General features: G+C 38.1%; 1 protein-coding gene across 3 annotated transcripts; it reads right to left on the bottom strand.

Moving 5' to 3' along the window:
- Positions 1–4,112: 4,112 nt before the first annotated feature.
- ttc12 (tetratricopeptide repeat domain 12) lies at positions 4,113–21,505 on the bottom strand. Of its 3 annotated transcripts, none has more exons than XM_036001577.1 (21): positions 21,457–21,505; positions 19,807–19,961; positions 19,456–19,477; positions 18,066–18,143; positions 17,830–17,951; positions 17,332–17,391; positions 16,495–16,566; positions 16,083–16,143; positions 15,167–15,355; positions 12,290–12,359; positions 10,963–11,051; positions 10,361–10,529; positions 9,771–9,866; positions 8,702–8,765; positions 8,437–8,571; positions 8,079–8,171; positions 7,644–7,712; positions 5,993–6,094; positions 5,480–5,579; positions 4,998–5,226; positions 4,113–4,443 (listed from the first exon to the last, which is right to left on the bottom strand). In XM_036001577.1, the coding sequence occupies exons 2-21, from the start codon at positions 19,906–19,908 to the stop codon at positions 4,374–4,376; spliced, it is 1,992 nt and encodes a 663-aa protein (XP_035857470.1). In that variant the 5' UTR covers positions 19,909–19,961; positions 21,457–21,505; the 3' UTR covers positions 4,113–4,373. The 3 variants fall into 3 exon arrangements, with proteins under 3 accessions (XP_035857470.1, XP_031152883.1, XP_031152884.1); XM_031297023.2 differs by lacking the exon at positions 21,457–21,505 and adding an exon at positions 20,876–21,113; XM_031297024.2 differs by lacking the exon at positions 21,457–21,505 and adding an exon at positions 19,104–19,151 and having other exon boundaries at positions 19,807–19,858.
- Between the last annotated feature and the right edge of the window lie 1,693 nt (positions 21,506–23,198).

Genomic DNA, 23,198 nt, shown 5'->3' with positions numbered 1-23,198 from the left:
ATTGATTCAAATGCAGCTTGTGAGGAAGCGAAAACGACCTTGTCATAATTAGAAATCAACGGGTTTGCTGATTTAGTGTGAATTCTTGTATCTAATGGAGAGTTTTGCCCATTTCTAGAAACAAAACCGCTCGTTGACGCAATTATAGCCGATGCTTTTGTGATTTGTGTTCTCTCATAAAATGCTGTTGGTCTGGTGTCAAACACGACCGCCTCTGGAAACTTGGCAGTCGCTGCCACTGCAGTGTGCTGATGTATATTCTCAGTAGGTATTGCTTCCTTGCCATGACCAATTGTGTTTTCCTTTTTCAAAAGCAGATCTTTTGTGACAGTTGTGCCTTTTGTTTGTTCTGTGTGGTAACCTTGGAAATCTTCTTTTTCTGCCCAGACTACGAAGAGAAAAAACAACACACGTCACTCAAATTTCTTCCCGAGCAAAGCTGTCCTTCCTAAAAGTATCATGTAGCATAAAACTAAATTGAGTTGTATTGTAGATCCATGCTGTTTCTGTCACATGTACTACATCTCAAGAGATAAAATGTTTAGACCTTACCATTTACTCAAATTAGTCCCAGTAATTTAACAGGTTTGCTAATGCTATTTGCTGGGTTATAAGAGAATCAACTAGGAGTTGCGTAATACTGTATATTCATGGTATATGAATCATTGTCTATTTATGTTGGATGTGTGTAAGTACCTGGCAGAGGGCGGTGATATTCTACACATATAAAGTTAAACATGCCTTTGTTGTTATTCACAGAGAAATGAAATTCGTCATCTGCATTTCTATAGGCCATGGGTCTCTGATTGCTGTGTTACAGGTGCAGATTGCACTGATCCAGCTACATCTGGGTCTGGAAGCTATCTGGCTCTTGTCAGGAGTTGGGTGGGCTCGACCAGGCATGGTCAGCTACTTCAGTTTGTTTCCTTATTCTTGGCTGGGTTATACGTTGTTTTGATCGTTTTGTTGTTTGTTTAAAATGAAAAGCATTTCTTTAGCAGACTACGATCGTGGTCTCCCTTTCTTTTTCAGTGTCTAACAGCCGGGCTGTAATGGCAGTCAGGTTGCTTCATAAACTACTAGCTCAAGAAGAGATTGGATGCGTCTCTAACACTGTTTTGATGATTGGAAGGAGCAGTCTTGCCGCCACTTAATTTGTGCTCCCTCAGTGATTGTGGACACTTGGAAAGAGTGTAAGCTGATGATTTAGGATGCTTACTAATTAGGCAGTGTTTTTAGATGTCTGCATCTGCATCATTACAGCTACAGTATAAAGTACAGTCCGTTGGTAGGCAGTAGGAGTGATGCTAAGATGAAAAATATTATCAACATGAGTAATTTCACATGCGGTAGAGTAATCTAGTGCTGCATAAATTTAAAAAAGGAGAAGAAACCGAAGAAGCGTTTGCATAAACATTAAAAAAATGTTTTGCAAATGATTACTGCAATGTGTTTGACAGATAGCAAAACAGATGGTTTACATTTAAACCTCCACAGGGTACATTTAATAATTTGAACCCTGTTGTGGCAGATGTAAAGTAAAGGGAAAAAAAGTTAATGATGTTCACACCCCACAGTGTGTGATTGATGGCCATGAAATAACATCTTTGAGTTTGAGATGTTTTACTGTTTATTGTAGCACTAATATTAGGCAGTTTTCTAATTAAATGAATTTGTGTAGGCAATTTCACATCTGATCATGTCAGTTATCAATTTAGATAATGACAACACCTGTATTGTACAAGATGCTATATTAAAACAGAAGAAATGATCAAAGACTGTGCGGGAGGAAAAGAAACTAATTATGTTAACCCAGCTGTATGTGGTGAGAAGTTTCTCTTTACAGTATTGATAAGACCAAGTAGTAATCAGCCACGGTGGGAGGCAGACCTACAAATTTACTTAAACATTTTACTCTGTGAAGTTGTTTATTTTTGTTCTTGTGGCATTCCACACAATTAGTAGAAAATATTTATAAATGTTTTTGCATGCAATACGTCAAAGTGAAAAGGACAAATATATTAGCTGCTATTTGTGACTTTAAGTGTAAACTGCAGGTAAAATCCTTTTATATTTATATTTATGAGAAAGAAAATAAGGGAGAATCCAGAAAAAGGTCCTCATATGTCACTGTTTGTAGATACGCCAATACAACATTTATTTTCAGGGCTGTACATCTCATAACTGAAAACTGTGAAAGTACTTTCAATTAAGAAATGAAAGGTCTATCTATTCATTGAATATTTACCAGCAGGTGCACAAATGAGTTGGAACATTACATAGGTAATTACTGTAGCTACAAAAATAAACACACAAAATAAGCACATACCTGTAAGCAGGAAAAATCCTAGTGTGGAACAGTAAAACCTCATTTCTGTTCAGTCTTGTTTACGATCATTCAAGCCCCAGTGAATACGTGCTCTTACTGTTTAATCCAACTGAGCAGAAGGTATCAGTTGTTTGCAGACGCGCACAGATGGTGTCATCCCTTATAGGGGGCTTTTGTCCTCTGCAGTTCATTTATACGTGGATTAGATTTCTCTGTAACTGTTCCTTTTACAGTCACTGCAGGTACTGCGTAGACAGGTACAAAAGATGTTACAGTGTAACAAAATATAATTTAATGTACTCATTTATTGTTTAACTATGGTATTATTAAACTATTTTGAAAGTGGCACAGATTAGTGCTAACATTACTGACATTATTTCTAAAGAATTAGGGTATACCTTCTCATCTGCTCTTTAACTCAGTGATTCGAGAAGTCATTTTTAGGGAACTGAAACTTTGTATGACAAACCTGAGATTAATTTCTACTTAAAGTGAGTTGCAACAAAATACCATATTCTGTATTGTCATTGTCATCCCTAGAACTACGTCACTATCATGGCTAAAAACTCAACATGGCCTAAGGTCTAAAAACAATCTGTTTTCAACATTGCTGATGCCAGCCTTTTCCACAAAAACTTTCCAATCGCAGGTTGGTGCGAAATTGCACATAGCCTATACCCACAAACACGCTCTCAGTCCCCTAAAATCACATCCTCAGACCTTTTCATAATATAGTGTAGCTAAGGTGAAAGCAAATATTCCAGTTCCAATGGGTGTGCAAAACATTATGCTAGCAGAGTTATAGCTCTGACCTTCTAATAGTGGCTGGGCTCAACATTCAATAGTGAGAGCAGCACTGTAGTGCAGTGGTTAGTGCTGTTGTCACACAGCAAAGAAAATTCCACATGAAATTCCTGGACACAGCTCTCTCTGTGAGTTTAAAATAATCCTCATATTTCAAAGACATGCAAATTTGGCAGACCTCCAACTTAGTCTAAATGTAAACATTGGCAATAAAATGCAAATTAGTTTATTTCAAAATGATTTGTCCTTCCAGTACTGTAATCATGAGAATCCATACACAGTAGTTTTTTTATTAGTAATATATACAGCCTCATGGTAAATAAGAGACGGATGAGTAAATGCCCCTATGAAAAGCCTTAAACCTCTTATCCGTGGCTCACTTCAAATCCCATCAGTATGTTAATGCTGCCTGATCAATATCAGTCCTTCTCAATCCAGCAATTACCGTTTGTATCACTGTATAAGCAAACTCTTGTTTGATTTAGCAGTGTATTATGTCATATATTTAGAATTTAGTATTCAGACAAATATTTTCTGCTATAAAATATTAATGATATTCTAATCTTATAACGACGGTGGCCGACAGGGGCAAACGCACTAGAACTTAATGAAACACGTGTGCTTTTCTTTTTGCATCATTTCTGTATTTGCAGCGCGTTTGTGTATTTGGTTGTGTTGTGTGTATTTGCAGCGTGTTTGTGTATTTGGTTGTGTTGTGTGTATTTGCAGCGTGTTTGTGTATTTGGTTGTGTTGTGTGTATTTGCAGCGTGTTTGCTAAATGCTGCGCATGTGTTGTCAAATTAATGAAGATGTTTTCTTAATTTGCTTGTGTTTCATAAAGTTGCAGTTCGTTTGCCCCTGTCGGCCACCGTATATAACTGACCCTGATCAAATTGACTGCACATGCACCTCTATACACAAGTGTTTTTCACAAAAGCACGACCAAATAAGAAAAATAAGGACAGCCAAGAACATTGCTTATGTTTATGACCTTGTTTATGTAGATGAAGCAATTAGGAGCACAATCTTATTCAAATGAAATAAATCTTTGAATCTTCTCAACACAGCAAAAAAAATCCATATAATTTAAAAATGATATATATAGATTGGAATCTAAATTAACGAAAAAAAGTAAAAAAAAAAAAAAAAAAGAAAAGACAATAATTATTAAATTTTATGATACCAGGACTGGTGTTCTTTTGTGGATTTTTGTTTTCCCCAATAAGCCCAAACAAAAGTTCATGTGATGAGCTTCATACAGGAGTGCAGGATCTCAAGGCCCTGCAGTTCTCGAAGTTTGTTCACATGTCTGGAATTGAAGAAAGCAGCTTATTAAAAGAAAGCACAGTGACAGTGTGTTCAGTGTGGTGACACTCAAGAAACAACACTTGTGTGAACTAAAGATCAACACATCCTCAACACACCTGAGACCAATAATATGAAGTCAAAACAGAATCTAAAAATGCATTCAGTGCAGTAAAGACATGACTTAATCTGCTGCTGGCTGTCAGCCTATCCATCATGATTAACCAGTTAACCAACTGCAAATATTAAGAGAAAAGTGGTGATGTTATGGCTTTTACTGTTTGTGAGGTTAGTCACACATTAGTCACCACATGCACAATATAAAAAAAATATAATAAGCAATGTCTGAATACTGACTTTGAGATGCAAATACCTTTGAATATTTCAGGTCAGCCTGAAGTCAATACATTTGCCTAATGTGTGACCAGAGCCAAAACATCACTATCAGCACTCTCTCATTTCAGTGAGGCATTTCATCTTGTCTATCAATGCTCATTCAGGCTAGTTTCTGGAATGTAATCAGCAGCATGTGGTTTATAGAGTGAGGTGAGAGGGCACCTGGGCTCAGATCGACACAGCTTCCCCAGAGCAATCGCTGCATTTTGACGCACAGCTGTCCTCTTAGCGTCCCCTGCAGCGTGGCGCAGCAGCAGCAGCACAATATCAGTGCCCAGCAGGGTCCTGGCAACTCCCTCCAATTCAAAGCAGTGGGCCAAGCACAGGGCTGCATTTCCTAACACCATCTCATCAAGGCTTGAACCCAGCAAATGACGTAAAATAGACAGCTCTGTGTAGAATGATAAATGTATAGGGAATAAGAAAGGAATAGCATTTTTGAATTAATAACAAACACACGTGTAATGACATGGGAATCAACAGATATACGTACTGTACAGTGCACTCACATTCATGCAGTATGCATACAAATGTAGACACACACACATATACTTCAATTGCATATTACGTCGACCCTAAAATATTATTCATAAACTAATGAAAGAGCTTGTAAAAGAAATGGTAACACGTCAGTCATTTCTCACTTTTATCAGACTTCACCAGTTCCTCCCGTGCCGAGTGACTGGCAGCAGTGCACACAGTCAGAGTCTTAATGGCGTACTTAGTGGCAGTCTGCCCTGTTCCCTGGGTAGGCAGACACAAAATCAACAAGACATTAAACAATTTGAATGTATATTTGTAAACTCTAACATCATGCCGACAAAAAATAAACTGTAGTGGAATTAGTAGAAGAATACATACTCCAAATATTGATCCCATTCAGAAACGTTAATATAAGTACAGAACGTTATACAAAAGTAGTTGTTTTTTTCAATAGCATGTTTTCATCATGTCTTTAGATCATGACAGGGAATGTTTAAGGGTATATGTCGCCATGGGCCGTTCTAAGAATAATGCATCAATTTAAAGATGGTTGGGAAATAGAATATCCTTCCACAAGTAAAATACAAATTAGTGTTGATGTTTTCACAGATACTTGTGCTGTACAGTATGTACAGCACAGATACTTGTGCTGTACAGTATGTACAGTTATGCACCTTTAGCAGCCTGCGCATGGTCCGGACCACATTCCCCTGAATAACATGTTGAATGGCCTCAGGGGACTGCGGGAGGACAGTGCTCAGCACACCCGTGGCTCTCTGGAAGACAAAGAAGAATGTTGGCATTAGAAATGGAGATAATAGAGGACAGAGAAATGTAGAAGACGAAATAGGTATGGGAAAAGCAGACAGGATAGCAGAGGATCAAGAGAAAACTTCTGTGGGAGAAAGAAAGCTAGCAGAGAGAAAACCAGCTCTGGAGACAAAGAGAATGGAAGCGTAGTTTTCCCAGAATACTGAATACCCACTGTGCACTGCCTCCCCAGTAGAGGTGGGCAATATTGCAAAACGATCATATCACGTGACCAAATCCGAGTTAAGAGCCTACCACATACTCCAACTACAGCTCCAATGTGATTATATTGTTGCTTCATGTTTGTTAAAAGGAATTTGTTTGCTGGCCAACTTTTTACGGCAGTAATACTATATGTTAGGCTGTGTGTCTGTTAGCTTGTTTTGGAGTTTTTTTTGCTTCCTAGTGGCTTAGTCTTTGAATGTTTACTAAATTGTTTACTAGAGTGGCATTTTCTTTCACGGTTGGAGCAAAGTGACTACAATAGCAGTAAATGGCATGGACAAACTAGGTAGTTTCTAACACTCCTTGGCTCACGCATGCATGGTCCTTAATCTTCCTCTCAAGAAAGCTAAACCTAAATGGACATACGTTTTATTTTAAAACAGCCCAGCAGCAATATTTTGGGCTTTAGGGCTTTGTTATCATTATGATGTATTAGAGAGGAAAGTGAAGTCAAGATAAGACAAGACCAGAGAAAAACTTTCAGGTTATTCAATAAAAATGTTGAAATCAGGTGACAATGAAGAAAAAGTTCCAGCCACGCAGTGAGTGCGCACTAAAACTGAGGAACGTGACAGATGGTTGGAAGTGTGGGACTCTGAGGGCATTGCATAGGCAGTGTGAAACTGCTATAACAGCCATTAGCACAGACAACAGCACCTGGAGCTGAAGTTTTAATCATCTGTAATGACACATATATACAATCTTCTGAACATTATGGATTGCTGATTCCACCTTTTGGGGCACATTGCCAGTGTGCTCACAAGAAAAGGCCCATTACTCAAGACACGTGTCTTTTATTTTCGTCTAGTTACCTGAAAGGATGGTTTTATGCCCTATAGGATGTATGGAAGTTTGGAAAACAAACAAGAGAAAGTTTTAAACAAGTGTTTTCAACAACTGTAAAACTTTCTCAGTACTAATATTTTTCAAACCTTTCTTGGTCCGACACGGTAATACAACCAGAATGGCAGTCATGATACAGTGAAGCAACTACTGTACATACAGTATATGATGTGTTTTTCTACCGGGCGCGTCTGCGCTGCGTTCCGGAGGCACCGCGACCCCCACGAGCAATCGCGGCCATTCAAGTCAATGTTTGATATTTCAGCACCCGCGTCACGGCGCGTCCCAGAAGCGTTGGTGAAGCGGCTCTCTGCTCCGCTCAAAAAACGCACTAGGCCTATTTCACGCGAGCCGCCCTGCGTTCGGAAAGCTGGTGGAAAATCGGGGTAAAGGGATTTTCAACCCTCCTGAGTACTGTAGTGAAGTGCTAAAGTAAGGTTCACTCACAGTTATGACTCCTCCGTCACTATCCCTCAGCAGGCCCAGGCAGCAGTCACAGAGTGAAACAGCATGCTCCTACAGAAAGGAGAGCAAACGTGGCTAAACCAATTTTCACATACATTTCATCTCTGAATAGGTGACATCACACATCATGGCTCCCTCTTCTTCCCTTGTCCATTGGCTTTAAATGCTTTTTACAATACAGTATATTCTGAAGTGGTGTGGAGTGAATCTTGTGTCAAAACATATAATTCTTTTAAGGTGGCCCCACCCTGAATGACAATTCAGTTCAACCTAAGATACAGTATCATCGTTACATCAGTTAATACAGTGCCCACTATTAAGACGGCAAGAGATAAGGACAGAAGTTGATTTTTGCACTCATAGCCATGCATAACTGACACCCCAGGCAAGGTAAGTATCACACATCACTTGTCTTACCTGAATGATTGGAGAGGTGATAGCCGAAAGGTTGATGATCAAACCAAGCATAGGGTAAATTACCTCTTTGCATTCACATGCACTGCACTGCCTCTGCAATGACAGCCAACATAAGCTACATTGAATTAAATGCATAGTGAGTTTAAAAACCAGCTAAACATTTTCATAATAGCCAAAACAGACTACATAAATTGTCTAATTGTGTCATTCAGACTATACTGTGGTGTTGTACGTCTTGTATTTATATTTATAGTATAGTAATTAACAATAATTAAGTGCTGTGGCATCTGAATTCAACTCAGTGAACAAGTGATTTGTACTTGTCGATGCAAAGACTCCAGTCTGTGAAGATACTAACAATGGCTTCCACAAAGGCCTTCCAACATTCTTGATCATGAGCAAAACTGTGACAGATGACGTCATCTCGAGCCAGACAGCCAATAACTGATATCAGTGATGCAAGGACATGCTGATTGGACTTGCTTATATTACTCTAAAAAATGAAGAAAACAGACACACACACACACACACACACACACACACACACACATAAACACACTGATACATATTCAGCGCATACCGTAAATCAATATGAAACTTTGTATCTACAGTACATATCTTACCAGTAGTTTTGTGAATGGCACAATAACAGAGTCTGTCAACACGTCCCTTAGAAGAATGCAAAATCTGTAAGAAAAAGTATTTGAAAGATATATCTGATATACATGTAAGATACATAATATGTATATCTGTATATATCTATACATTACATTACATGTCATTTAGCTGACGCTTTTATCCAAAGCGACTTACAGTTGCTACATATGTCAGAGGCCGCACGCCTCTGGAGCAACTAGGGGTCAAGTTGCTCCATGTCAACAAATGTCTTGCTCAGGGACACATTGGTTGATGTATCGCAGTGGGAACTGAATCCAGATCTCCCACACCAAAGGCATGTGTCATATGCACTGCGCCATTACCACCCACCATACATACGCACAATGGTTAAAGGCCTTCCCCTATTAAACAAATAAGTGCCTATAGTGCATCAGAAACCACCAGAGACCCAGACTGTATATAGAGAGATTTGTAAGATTCGGAATCAATGTGAAATTTGGACCTGTTGTGTAGTGTATTCATTTTTACTCCAAAAATATCCTTGAAAGCCCAACATTGACCCAGCTGAGCCTCTACACTGAAGATAAACCTCTGTAGGATATACAGTATAATACAGTAACTCTCTTTGAGCTATAGACAGGGAGAATTGATCTCCCCATTTCGCTGCTTGACACTTCGACTTATTTCCTGCTGTGTTGGAGAGCCTGGGTTGTCCTTTCATGTTTTGTTTTCATGGAGGCACCAAGAGAAAAACAGGTTGAGAATGGCCTTTTGCTTTCAACTGACATAAACATTTGGATAGCACTTATTGAATTATTAAAGATGTCACACTTTCAATTTCTCAGTGGACCCTTCCTGACATGATGCAACAATGGATTTTAAAATGCTTTTAATATCCATGGATAGGATGTGTGGGAGGAAAATGGACTATCTGGTGGGTCATATTCTGAATTCTGTATCTGAAAATATGTATTTCCTCGTCCAGAGATCAAATTCAACATGTTCTAAGGTGTGAGGATATACTAATAACTGGAATAACTGTGGTGTTTTAGTTAGGCTGCATATCAGTAATACTTGTTTTCTGCTGCAAAGTTCTCCAGAATGTTGACTGCTGTGTTCTCCTGCTGCTGCTTTGGCTTTGAGATGCACGCCATGAGGTTCCTCACTAACCTTTAGATCCAGATTAAGAGTAGAGCAAGATAAAGAACAAGAGAGGAAAAAGAAGAGCGAGAGAAAGAGGATAGAAAGAATAATATATCAGTATTATAATAATGCCAAAAAGGAGCAATAGTATTACTTTTTCCTAATCCTCTGAAAATCCAATCAGCTGCAGCTGATAATACTGTATGTCCCAGAACAATGGTGAATAATATATGTCTTGAAATCTCATTAAATGGACATGGCAGTTTGACTAACGATCACAAACAAATGGCCCAGGGCTGACCTAAAGCCCCTGGACTGATTTCATTAGAAAGGGAACAATGTGAAATGCAAAAAGCATAGGGATGGGAAGGGATAAAGGAAAAAGGGTTACAAAATGATTTGGCTCATTAGAACATACAGTAAGCCTACCATCTCTGTCTACCTATTAGTATATGCTTACTCCAGCTATGTTATTGCTCTCATTAGTTGCATCTAATGGACAACATAAATAAATGTCTTACATGTGCACATCCAGGTTGTCAATGGCCAAACGTCTGCCATGTGGCATCTGTGAGTACAAACATATTAATGCCAGGCATTCTTCCTGCACAGCAACATGCTCTGATGTTACCAAGTAAACAATGGACCGTCTGGTGACTGGGCATGTCATCAACATTTTCTGGTTTTCATCTGAAAGCAAAAGGAAAACATGAATGAAAAAATGAGCTCACTGAACACAGTACTGTGTTGTGTTCCCAAAGAAACAACAACCTAGTCCATAAACCCAATTACATGAACGCTGTACTTGTGTTGATACGGAAGAAATGCGTTGTTGTTCATATGGTATTAACACACACACACGTGAATAGCCGTTTAAAGAAATGATCACAGTTGGCACAAACAGTTGATGTGCCCACACAGCTTGTGCAAATAAAGGCTTGACAAAAGAGAAGGTGCAAGTATCACATTGACAAGCTGTGCAGTAATAACACAATGCAATTATAGAGGATTATATAAGTATTTCAATTACTTAATTTTTATTTTTATTTCCTGCTAACTCAGTGAGAGGAAATTGCTACTTGGACAAAGACAGAAAAGGAAGTGTAACTCAATAATTACATACCGTTTCCACAACAAATAACCCTCCATAATTTCAGAACAGACACACACAACTCCTGGCTGTCTGGATCCTTTGTTTTCTGCAACAGGCAACTGTAGAGAAAGTAAAACTCAAGTATGCCAGTAAAGATGTATCTCAACACAACATAAAGGATGGAAACCAAATTAAAACTACAAAATCAGAATGTAACACATGACACATGTCCAATATTTACTTTAGGGTCAAACATCAGTTAATTACATCAGACACATTCAACATAATTCACAAGAGCAAGATGCCATTTCATTTCATATGGATATGAAGTTTGTATGTACCAAAGAGCATTCTACTATCAAAAAATACTGAATGAGGAAAATGTATTTCAGTACAGCTATATAAATAAAATAAGTGTAAAAGCATGAAACATGTTTTTTTTAGCAAACACTGATGAGGTATGCATTGGAACTAATACTACACTTACATGTAAACATCATAATGCACTTTGCCCTTCCATTTATCTATATTTGATGTAAGCACCTTGTGACATAGCCACTTGGCCATCACTCACATGCTACCTGAGAAGGCATCTGTTATTCTACTAAGGGGTTTGCAAATGTTGTCTCTGCCCTGAGGAAGCTTGTATGTGCTGCTTCTTGATGAAGATTATAGCCTGATTTCTTATCCTATTATCTGTTATAAATTATAACATTAGCCATCTTGACAATACCTTTTTTCTATAATAGAATTTTTATAATTTCTTCTTTTTTTGCACTTTTTTGGAGACCTGTGCGTTCAATACCAGGGAGCACCTTGACTAAAATATTCAGACCCCACTCCTTTAAAGCTTTCTATAGTAGGCAACAATGCACTGGCCTTCTTTGTGACATGGCTTTTACTTGGTTGCATCTGGCTATATCTCACAACAGTATCCTTATTGACCATCTTCATCAAGCTCAGACTACAAATTTGTTGCACTCTATTTTCGTGACACTGTGTTCTAACTTGAATAATGATAGTGCTGACAATGGGCAAGATGGAAAGTGTGTGACAAGTTAATAATAACCTTACTGATCTGACATGAGGGAGTCATAATTTGTATCTTGTACAAAACACCCCCTCTTTCATGGACAAAACACAGGGCCTTTGCTCATTTCAGTGCTCATCTCAATCTTCAGTGTGATCATCTTTTCCTCTCGCGACCACACAAACAACCAGCGAGAGAGGACGAGGGCTGGCGGAGAATGATCTCTCTAGTTTAGGCCATCATTGTCTCTGTATGCCCCTGTCTCTGGTTCCATCTGTCAAAGCTCCACTGAGGGCTGACCGCTACCTCTCCCTCTGGTCTCCTTACCTCCTCACCGTGTCATTGCTGCTGATGATACTAAAGCCATTGTTCATTCTGAAAAGGGTCTGGCCTGTACCTGTTAAAAGAGAACAGTAGATAGTGTAAGAAGGCAGAAAACTACATATCATCACCAGGTAGCCTTGTGGGTTTTAGAGAAACACAACACGTCTCTCTTAGTTTAGCTTGCTTTGTTCACCGGTTTACAGTCAAGGGCACAAGAGAAAAGAATAAATAAAATGTGTGGACAGATGAAGAGAGGAATGGTCTATTTTCCACTTATAATGAGTTGGCATCTACAGAACGTAGAGCAGAGCAGTGAGGGAGCACTTTTAGGGGGAAAAGCTTGTAATGTCAGCCCTGCTGAGATCCTTTCAGTTGTGAGTTATGTAAGTGTTGCCCTTTTCCATTGAATGGCACTGTGAGACAGGTATTATATCATGTGACAGTACACTTTTATTCATCTAAATGAAGAAAAAAGAGTGATTTGATAAGAAACGTTTGCCATTCTGCACAGTGCAAAGGAATACAGCGTATTACAAACAGTGATACATACAAGTTAAAACAAAATAGAGAGTTAGCATTACACAATGATTTACTGGTCATTTTACTCGGTTTACTGAGTGACAATCTTCACTTGACCAATTTCATCCGTCTTGGCTGTGTGGTCAAAGTACCTGAAATTATACAAGTCCTGTATGAGAGCAGCAATGGTGTGAAGCATGTCAGAACTACTTGTTTACAGCTTCTTTCTTAGCTGAAATATAACAAATTAAAAAAACTCCGGAGAGAGCCATTGACCTTGATAAATTGTACTGCTAGGTTGTTTTCCAAAAGCCACAATTTCTGCCTTTTGGCAACAGCTAAAACGAGTTACATCAGTAGTGTGGAGTTTCAAAGTCATTTCTCGGGTCAAAATCATTTACAAAAATATCAGCAGCTGACAGGAGAGTGGTGAACTAACTGGTGGAGAGCAGCTGCAGCCTGTCTACAATGGCCCCTTTTCATTCAGTAGAGGACTTGGTAAATACATATCTTGCAATCTTGTGCCCAACAAATTTTCCACAAGCACAAGATCACAGTTCTGTTTACCATACTAAGAAGAAATTAGGGACGTGAGAGGCATATTCCTGCCTAGCCTGTTTGATTTCACTCTTCTGAAACCTTGAGCAACAGGCACTGTGCTAGTTCTAAGCTAAAGCTAGATGTGATTTGTCGTCTGGAATCATTTCCCCCATCAAGTTGCAGTATGGGATTTGTTGTCTCTTGTTTTTAGTGGTACTTTGATGAAGAGTTAGTGTCGGCCAGTGCTCTTTTTCAACAAAGTTTTTATGAGCTGTTTTTCTTGCTCAGGGACGCTGCTAGAAATACTGGGTCCCCTAAAAAAACAACTCACTCTTGACCAGGGGAGTAAATACAGACATGTGCAGGCAGTGTGGTTACACTGGGGTCCATAGAGAGAGCAGGCCCTCTAACAATGTTTTGGGTAGAGAACGGGCCCTTGCAAGTGATTCAGTTTGCCACCTTGGAAATACGCCTGTGTTCAAAGAAGAACTCAATAAATTAATTAAATAAAAAATGCTGAAATTTGCTATATATGCCTTCAAAAAAGTCAAACCCATCTCCGTCATGGTTTTCATTTCTTTAGATAAAATAGTCAGTAGCAATCTAAAACTGATATGCTTGCTCTATATAAAGTATATAAAAACTATAAATAAACTCTAAAAAAAAAACACATCATGTAATGAGACGATAGCAGCAATGATAATCCTGGTATCTTCCAGAGACGCTGTCCATCTGCAGGACCTCAGGCTAGGCTGTCATAAATTTACAAAGCCAACGGACAGCTACTACCATTCACTATCTTAACTACTCTAAATCTGACAGGGTTGAATGCAGGTACTGCCACTGAGGTTATGGAATGGACACCTGCTATCACAGGTGTTTCATTAAATTGCACCCAAGACAGCCCCAGAAGGCTTAATACTGTAGTGTTTGCTGTTATCCCATAACAACCCCCCTTTATAGCTGCTCTCAACACCAAATACATCTAACATTGCCTACACAACCCTGTACACTACAAGCTCATACAATATTTTGATGTTAGTCATTTCATTTTTAAAGTTTATTATTCATGTCACTTAACTGATGGAACAGCTGACACTGCTGTCTCGGAACAGCCCACTCAGCAGTTCAGCAACCAAATTACATCATCATTTACAGTATACACCAAGGGAATGTCTAATTCTGCTAAATGTGATGATCAGAAACAGGTCACAAATCAAATCATACCAGCACTGGAGGTTTTACTCCTCTCCAGGCATCGCCAAATAGCAGACAACTTGTTTTTATTGATCTGATAATGAAATAAAAATACAAACTAAATTGTTCTGAAAAGCATTTTTTTATGCAGCTGTTTAAGTGTAATTTTATAGTGTTACATAGTGTTATGGTACATATACCTCTCCTCTGAGGTTTTGCTCTGTCAGTGTGGCTTTATACTCTATAATGGAAAGGCGCTTTACTGTGACAAGCAAATGGAGCATGAAGAGAAATCAGTGAAGGACAGTGTTAGGTCTCCGCTCTCTTCCATCGTCATAGAACAAGACATGAAACAATCAGTTTTTGCAGCTGCCCTGTTTCACCTGATGCCATGCCCAAAAATGCTCGCTGTGAGTACTTAGGTACTATATTGACTCTGTTTTTCTCATGTGAGTCTTCGTAACCCTAGCCTGAAGGCTGATAGTTTTCTGATACTTTTAGCCATAGAACCGGGAAAAACAGTTGGTAGATCAGTGAAGCAGGTTATTGAAGTAAGAGTGGGTACAAAGAGATTAAAGGAAAAGGATAATTGTAGAAATAAACTTCTCCCAAAAGAACACTTACAGTCAGTAACTGCTTGTGACAGAATCTCCAATCCTCCACAGTAGTACAAGGGAATCTGGCCGGGCCTTGACAGCTTCTCCAGCAGCTGGGGCACTTTTGTGGCATTGGCCTCTCCCTTGTCAAACTCTTGCATTGCATTCATCTCCTGACTCGCTCTAACCTCTTCCAAATGTACCTGGGTCAGGTGTTCTGCATGAAGAAAGCAAAGGAGATAAAGAGGAAAGAAGAGAAAGCAGACTGTGATCTGACAGAAAGTTATTACCATCATACCACCATAGCAGTACGCATAACCAAAAGTATTAGAAATGTACTGCTGCACCACATAGGACAACAGCAAAGATACTGCAAAATGGTGTACATATGTGTGATGATAGCCACAAAGTAAAGGAAGGTTAGGTTCTGACCAAACATTTAGCGCAATATGTAGAGAGACATTTTTCAGAGTTTATAGCTGGATGAATCATTTTCAAAAGTATTTGTAAAAAAAAAAAAGTTAAGTATAAAAACACAATTAGGATTATAATTACTGGGAAGAAAACAAAATGTATGTTTTGGTTGGGCAACAGAGTGACATTAAGCTTCAGGTTAGCATTAAGTCTTGCAATTAAATGGGCTGCAGTCAGTGAGACCACATCACTGACAAACAACTCAACAACAATGGAGAGTGTCCACTCTACTGTTGATGGGCTCCGGTCTAACTTCAAATTTGAGGTATATGTGGCAAGACCATTACCAACAATGTATAAATGATTTAATGGAATAATAACCAAACTGAATCATGTGGGGAAAAACATTGATGTGCACCAACTTAAAATGATTGGAAATGATACATAGCAAATGAGGGCAGTTATCACTAAAGGGCTTGAATATATTAAAGTTTTCCTAACCCCTAAAAAAAGAACTACATTTTCTTTACCTTTCACCATCTTTTCCCTTGCAGGTTCAATTTCCACAATCTTTTCAAAGCAGTTTCTGGACTGAAAAAGAGAAGAATTTTGATCATTACTGGTTATATGATATGCTTCACTTCTAAACTTATGGAAATCAATATGATTCTGGTCACTCCAAAATACAACAGTATATCAGCACAAGAGTGGTATATAGAAAACTATCATGCACTTTACAATACTTGTAGGAACAAAGAATTTAACCAGATATCAATGTTAAATATAAGCCTATTTTCCTGTTAATGTATGCCTATTAAAAATACTGCTTGTTTTCTCATTTTATATTCCTGGCATACAACTTTCATTATGTAGCCATGTTTCTGCTATAGCTAGATAAGATGCTATCTGTGATTAGATGTAATGACAGGAAATCATTCTCACCTCATTATATTTCTTTAATGCCAGATATGCTTTCCCCATGTGTAGGTACGCCTTAATGCACCTCTCATTACACTGACAGAGAGAAAATGATCAAGGGAGTGTATAAGTTAAAGCGCTTCATCATCAACACATCTACATAATGGTGAAGTTATGTCTCTGCTGACAACACTAGCACAGGAAGGGAGAAATCTTCAATCTGAACTTCAGAGACACCCTCAACTCCAGAAATGTGTTACAGATATATTACAGAAAATCACAGTTGCTTTATAGAGCGTACTTGTCCTCCAAAACTAGAGGAAGAATTTTTCATTGTAAACTTGCATTTGGCTTGAGTAACCTGAAGAAAACATAACTCCAAACAAACTACCAAATTAGGAAGAACTCATGAACGCTATTCATTTTTGTCCACTTTTTTAAAACACAACCTTCTCGCCACAGAACATTTCTGCACTGCTGCTTACATTACATGTCATTTAGCCGCCGCTTTTATCCAAAGCGACTTACAGTTGCTACATATGTCAGAGGATGCACACCTCTGGAGCAACTAGGGGTTAAGTGTCTTGCTCAGGGACACATTGGTTGATGTATTGCAGTGGGAATTGAACCCAGATCTCCCACACCAAAGGCATGTGTCATATCCACTGCGCCATCACCTGTATCGTGTATCCATTACTGTTTCTGTTTCAGTGCAGGACAGAGCATAGCCCACTGTTAACCCATTCAACCCATTTTCCTACTAAATATATCTCCTCTGAGCTCCAAGCTTCACAAAGAACAGTACCTCAGATGACACTATGATGAATCAGACACTGACCCCAGTTCCCAGCTCGGTCTTACCTTCAGGGCCCATTCACAGTCACTGATGGCCTCCTTGTACTTCCCCAGCTTGATGTAGGCCTAAATAGATTTAAACATTGGACAGGTGGTAACTGGGCATTAAAAAACAGACACAAAATAAACTTGGCCTGAGTGGGCTCACAAAGTAAAGAATGTGATTAGTCGTGTAGCATTGTTTGGTTATTAATATACCACAGAGCAGACTTTCAAGATGCTGGGTCTTTGGAAGGGAACATATTGATTATTAAATTAACCTAATTGCACATTGCCATAATCTTATTCAAATTAAAATAGCAGCAGGTTGCCTTGCGACCTCTGTGAAACCAAATGTTTTTTCATTATGTTACAGTGAAAGGCACACAAAACCAGCTCCGATTTCTTCTTCTTTAGTCACTTTTGCCCATCTGTGATAAACTCATGGGATTAAATTACAAAACACAATTTGTGTTGTCGTTATAAAACATTTGAAAGATGAAAAACATAGTTGAAGATATTCACTTGTGCTCGGTTGGTGTACAATGGCTGCATGTCCCGTAGTTCAGCCAAGCCATCACTGTAATACTGCACAGCAGTTTCATAGTCTTCTTGAGCAAAAGCTTCATTCCCCTTGTCTTTGAGAGCTGCAGTAACAAAAGGTACAACATTTAAAAGGACGTATTGCTTGCCCAACAGAGCAGCAAGTATGCAAACTGTTCACCTCCTACAGCATCTTTAAGGAACAGAGAATCACACACCAGTTGCCTTTTTTGCTTTTGCAATCCTCCTTACACTCCTGTCTTCAGCATCTCTCTCCATAATCGTCATGAAATTCACTGGTAAAAAAAAAAAAAAAGATAGGAAAAGTAAAACTCTTAAGCATGAGTGAAGAGAAAAGGAGAGAACTCTAAAGATATTTATCATCAGGTAATACTTCAGATAGCAAAATCCAATCATCAATACTGTCCAGTCTAATAAAAACTCATCGGAAAAAAACACTGATCACCCATCTTTGGTGACTATCGAAAACCCAGAGGGTCCGTGTGTAATTGTTAATGCTAAGAATGTTCTCCCAAAGACAGATATTGCTTTAAGTCCAATGTAATAAATATCAGTTGGAGGTCATTTAAAAAAATGCCATCTTCCCAGCCTCAAACACATAATTACTTTTTATGTCCTAATTTTGCGAATTCAATGTAAGCTATGTTAACTTCAATATTAGTGGTTTGACACACAGAGGTCTAAAACATTTATGCATTTGCAGCTTAACTGTTATTGATGAATTTCACCCCAGAATTAATTGAAAAGAAGTGTTAATATGATGAAAAACGTTTTATATACGACATATATAAAACAAAGTAATAACAGCTTTTAATATCACCACAGCAACTTCTCATCATATAAATGTGCTGCATGCTAACCTATACCTAGCAGTTTTGTGTGGCTTCTCCCACATTGTCTGATGCATAAATATCTCTGAAGTGTAGGGCCTTGGTGGACTAAACAGTCAATACTACAAGTCTCCTATCCACTAAGCATTGTAAGAGGCTTCAAATCACAAACAAACCAACAAAAACATATCACTCACGTCCAATCATTCATTTCCTCTAACCCATAGCAGAACCCTCCTCACCTTGACATACTGACAGTTTGATAAGGGAGTGACGAGTTCACTTCACACCCTTATCAAACCTCTGCCAGCTAACTGGTCTGAGCAGGAAAGTGGGACATAGAGCAAAACATGGTCACCCTCAAAACAAAAATTCCAGAGGGCCACTGTAATGCTAAGGACACACCTTGTAACACATCTCTCTTCATACTATGGCACATGGTGAGTCACCAACCTGCCAAACAGATGCAGTTTATTGATAAATCTCACTGTGCCTCAGGAAAATGTCACGGCTGCTCTAAACTTCAACTGGCCACATAAAAAAAAGACCTTGAATGTTACAAGAAACTACTTACTGATACATAATGAACACAAATCAGAACAATCTTTGAAGAAAAAAAACAGATACATAGAGTATATTTATTGCTGTATTTTGTTTGGCTCAGAGAAACTTTTCTTGCTATGCACAAGAAGGACATATACGTCTGCTTAAACAATGTTTAAATTAAGTGCAAGGGACAACCACGTAACACGCTCACCTGGACTTTCATTCTGCAGACCCTGTAAAACAGGAAAAGAACGATAAAATAGAATGTTTAAAAATAACTACCTACCTAGTCATTACAGTACTTACTGTACATCACCTTGTTCTTTCTTAAATCAAAAGGACAAGATAGACAACAAGAAGTGGTGAATATGTGCTCTGTGTGTTTGTGTGATGTGTTGAGAGGGATAGAGATGGCAAGAGAGAGAGCCAGAGTCAGAGAGACAGACAGACAAATCGAGGGACAGACCAAGGCACAGACAGAGAGAGAGAGAGACTGAGACAGACAGAGAACATGAGAAGAAGTGCAACTGTACTTGGGTGACTTTGTGTGCATTGTATTTACCAAGGAAGGCTGAAGTGGTGGGTTTGTGTTGATTGTAGTCTTGTTGACTTTTGTCCTGCACGGTTCATCCAAGGCAGCAATGTAGCAATCAGCAGTCTCCATTGCTTTTTGCTGGACTTCAACATCAATGGACTTTAGATCCTTCACTATCTCACCTGAAGATATATTTGACTGTTTACAGCCTATGCTCACATATTCAATATATATATATATATATATATATATGAAAAAAAATGAAAAAATAAATATGAGCTGTATAGTAACGAAGTCGAACTACTTCACTACTCTACTTAAGTACTAAAAGGCTGTATCTATACTCACTGGAGTATTATTTTTTTCTCCTACTTCTACTACTTTTACTTGAGTACATATTTTCGATTAATAAAATACTTTTACTCCGATACATTTTTTATGTGCTGCATCGTTACTCGTTACTGTTGTGAATTCCTCACGCTACGGAGACTTGTGTAGGTTACAGTGTGTGTAGTTACGGCTACGTTAATTACGTGTAATATTATTTGTAATTTACGTAATTAACGTTTTCATTTTTTTTTTACTTGATTGAAGTTTCATACATATTTTCCTAATTCTAACCTAGCTACTTGCATTTATTACCACATACAAATTACCATATACAAATAACGTTACAACTTTCCAACAACTTCATCAAAGTGGACATGATCATATAGGCTACAACAAAATAGCTAGCTAGCTAGTCCCAAGTATGGTTGCATGAAACAGTAACGTTAACGTCATTGTACGTAACGTTAGCCTAAGTGGTAACGTTAATGTCTAACTTTTAGCTTTATAAAAACAATGGACTTTTAGCTTTATAAAAACAATTGACTGTCTGAACTAACGTTACAACAATAATTTGAGTGAGTTGGTAACGTTACGTTAACTTAACTTACAGTAACTGTTTCTACAGTAGCTGGTAAAACAATACCTGACCCGATTGTAAAGCTATTTAGCAAACTAATACATTCATTTTGCTCCCCTTGATTCTGGCACAAGATAACGTTAGCCATTTTTAGCGTTAAAAAGGTTCACCGCTAGCTATATTACTCACTTATTTTATCAACATTCTTCAAAAAACTCTCGAAGTCTTCAAGTTTGTCCATCATGCTTTTGCCTTTTCAAGCCTGCTTTTATTATTTACTAAGATACGTAGCTAGCTCTATTTTGTCTTAGCTAGCTAACGCTAAAATTTCTTCACACGGACTTTCAGTCAGAAGTGTCAGCGTTGAGTTACCATAGTGACGTGATGCTTTCATAAGCCGCTCGTAAACTCCTGTACTAAACTTAAAACTGCACACGATGTCATTAACGTTATGCCACAGTAGTAGTAATGCGTAGAAGATAATAATTACAGTAAAGAATAACTGAATTCAGTGAAGTTGTTTTGTTGGTCGGTTTGTACCCATAGACTGTATAAAATAGGTTGTAACCTACCGTCTATGGTTGTAATGTTGTATGCAGTACAAAGACTAACAAACAAAACTGTTAACGTTTTTTAAAAAAAAAAAAAAAAAAAAAAAGCTTATAAAACAAAATGTATCAAGACTCGTGTCTAATCCCATTGTTTATTCTAACTGTCGATTATCTGTTTCTTAATGCCGTTTTTTTTTATCAACTAAATGTATCACTTACCACTTTATCACTTTGCCACAAGTGCACATTGTGTCGCAGAAGTATACACATCTGTTCAATGTGTGATCTTCATGACAGCACTTTAAGGCAGCACTTCTCTCGATGTATTTGGGTGGTCATATTTTTTTCCTCAATCCAAAAAAACAACAACAAAGCTATGCACAGACATAAATAATTGCATGGCTGCCATTACTCTTTGATATTTTATTCATTAAACTGTAAAGTGCTTCAGGGACCCCATTTCCCTGCATATATATTCTGTGCTTCCATACTGTGCTGTGAGGTTAGTAGTCCTACAGAGTGGCCAAAGCTACTGTATATCTCCTCAACACTCCAATGAACCTGCTTTTACGTTAAATGACCACCTTCATATGAGGACATCCTACACCTTGAACTTTCTCCTTCCTTTTTCTCATCAACAGATCAACACTGCCTCCTTGTGGTTAAATGCACATAAAGAGACACAGCTTTGCAAACACATTTCGAAAACCATCATCATTATATAGTAGATGAACATTCAATGATGCCATAACTTTGGGAAGGAGTAAGAGATTGCCTATCTTAATAAAAATGTAAAGATACACAGTGAGAAGAATTAGGCTATAGCCACAAAATCAGTAGAGGAAAAACAGCTTTTAATAAGCCTCATCAGCTGAAGAGTCACACATTCTGGATTTGTATATTAAAGTCTTTATAGAGAGAGTGTCATTAGCATGTTGTGGTCTATTGCATTTTTCCATTGAGTCCTTCCTTGAGTCCGTCCATGTGACATTGTTGTTATCGATTCCATTTGTTTTCAAAGCCAAGCGAGTCAGTTCATTTTTGCAATGTGAGCGGGAAAACACATTTTATTGACACAAGAACAATGAATGTATTTACATTGTGTAGGTAATAATCAACAGTACATTATTTGAAAATGCCAAAATGTCACATACCGGACTGTCACTACAGGGTCTGGGAATTAGACAAGTGAAATGTTTGGCATCTTTTTCTTCTCGTAACCAGGCTGTGACTCCTTGCATTCTGTGCAGAAAAGTCATTAAAGGCTGAGTGATGGAATAACCCAGAGGGGCCCATCAGCAGAGGAACATTATTATTATTGCATATATTATTATTATTATTATTATGGTCTGACTCCTTTGGACCGGTGCCAGCAACAAAACAAAAGAACCACAAGTACAGGAAGATAGTACTTTGAGTTACAGAAGCACATAGTGGCTAATACAGCTCTAATAAAACTAAGAAAGATGGCTGATGTCTTCAGCGCTCTTGAATGGTAATGCAGTTTCAATTTCATCTTTTAAACAATGGAAATTGTCAGAAATTACTGATTGTCAACAATTGGGATTTGTTGTTGTTGTTGAGATATGCACTAAGACATCCTTGTAGGTGCAGCTGTAGCGGGTTGGGCTGTGGTTTTTGCAAGAATCAAAGTCCCTAATTTAAAGTCTCTCTAATTGCGAAGGTGTTGCAAAACACAAAGATTTGTTCTAAATGCCAAAGTACATGCTATACTGATAATATCAGGAATGTGCAAGTATTGAGATATAACATCAAGTAAGTTAATATCAAACAGTAAAAAAAATTCTTCTGTAAGTTAAACTTTTCTATATGAATATTCCTGTGTGTTACGCTAAATGTTGCAAAATTGACTTTTAACTTTTAAATCTAAAATCAATGTAACTGTCTCGGATATTTACCACATATTACATAATTCAATAACTAAAATGAGATTACATCTC

Source organism: Sander lucioperca, chromosome 5, assembly GCF_008315115.2.
Source record: "Sander lucioperca isolate FBNREF2018 chromosome 5, SLUC_FBN_1.2, whole genome shotgun sequence".
In the NCBI taxonomy this organism is placed as follows: Eukaryota; Metazoa; Chordata; class Actinopteri; order Perciformes; family Percidae; genus Sander; species Sander lucioperca.
This window is presented reverse-complemented; position numbering and strand designations above follow the sequence as displayed.

What these genes read in the sequence shown, in the direction of transcription:
- ttc12 (XM_031297023.2), bottom strand. Translation starts at nt 20,930, where the DNA reads ATGATGGACAAACTTGAAGACTTCGAGAGTTTTTTGAAGAATGTTGAT. An exon ending in AAAAGCAAAAAAGGCAACTG is followed by an intron (nt 17,952 to 18,065) that starts GTGTGTGATTCT and finishes TTGTTACTGCAG; the next exon opens with CTCTCAAAGACAAGGGGAAT. An exon ending in CATTAAAGAAATATAATGAG is followed by an intron (nt 16,144 to 16,494) that starts GTGAGAATGATT and finishes TCTCTTTTTCAG; the next exon opens with TCCAGAAACTGCTTTGAAAA.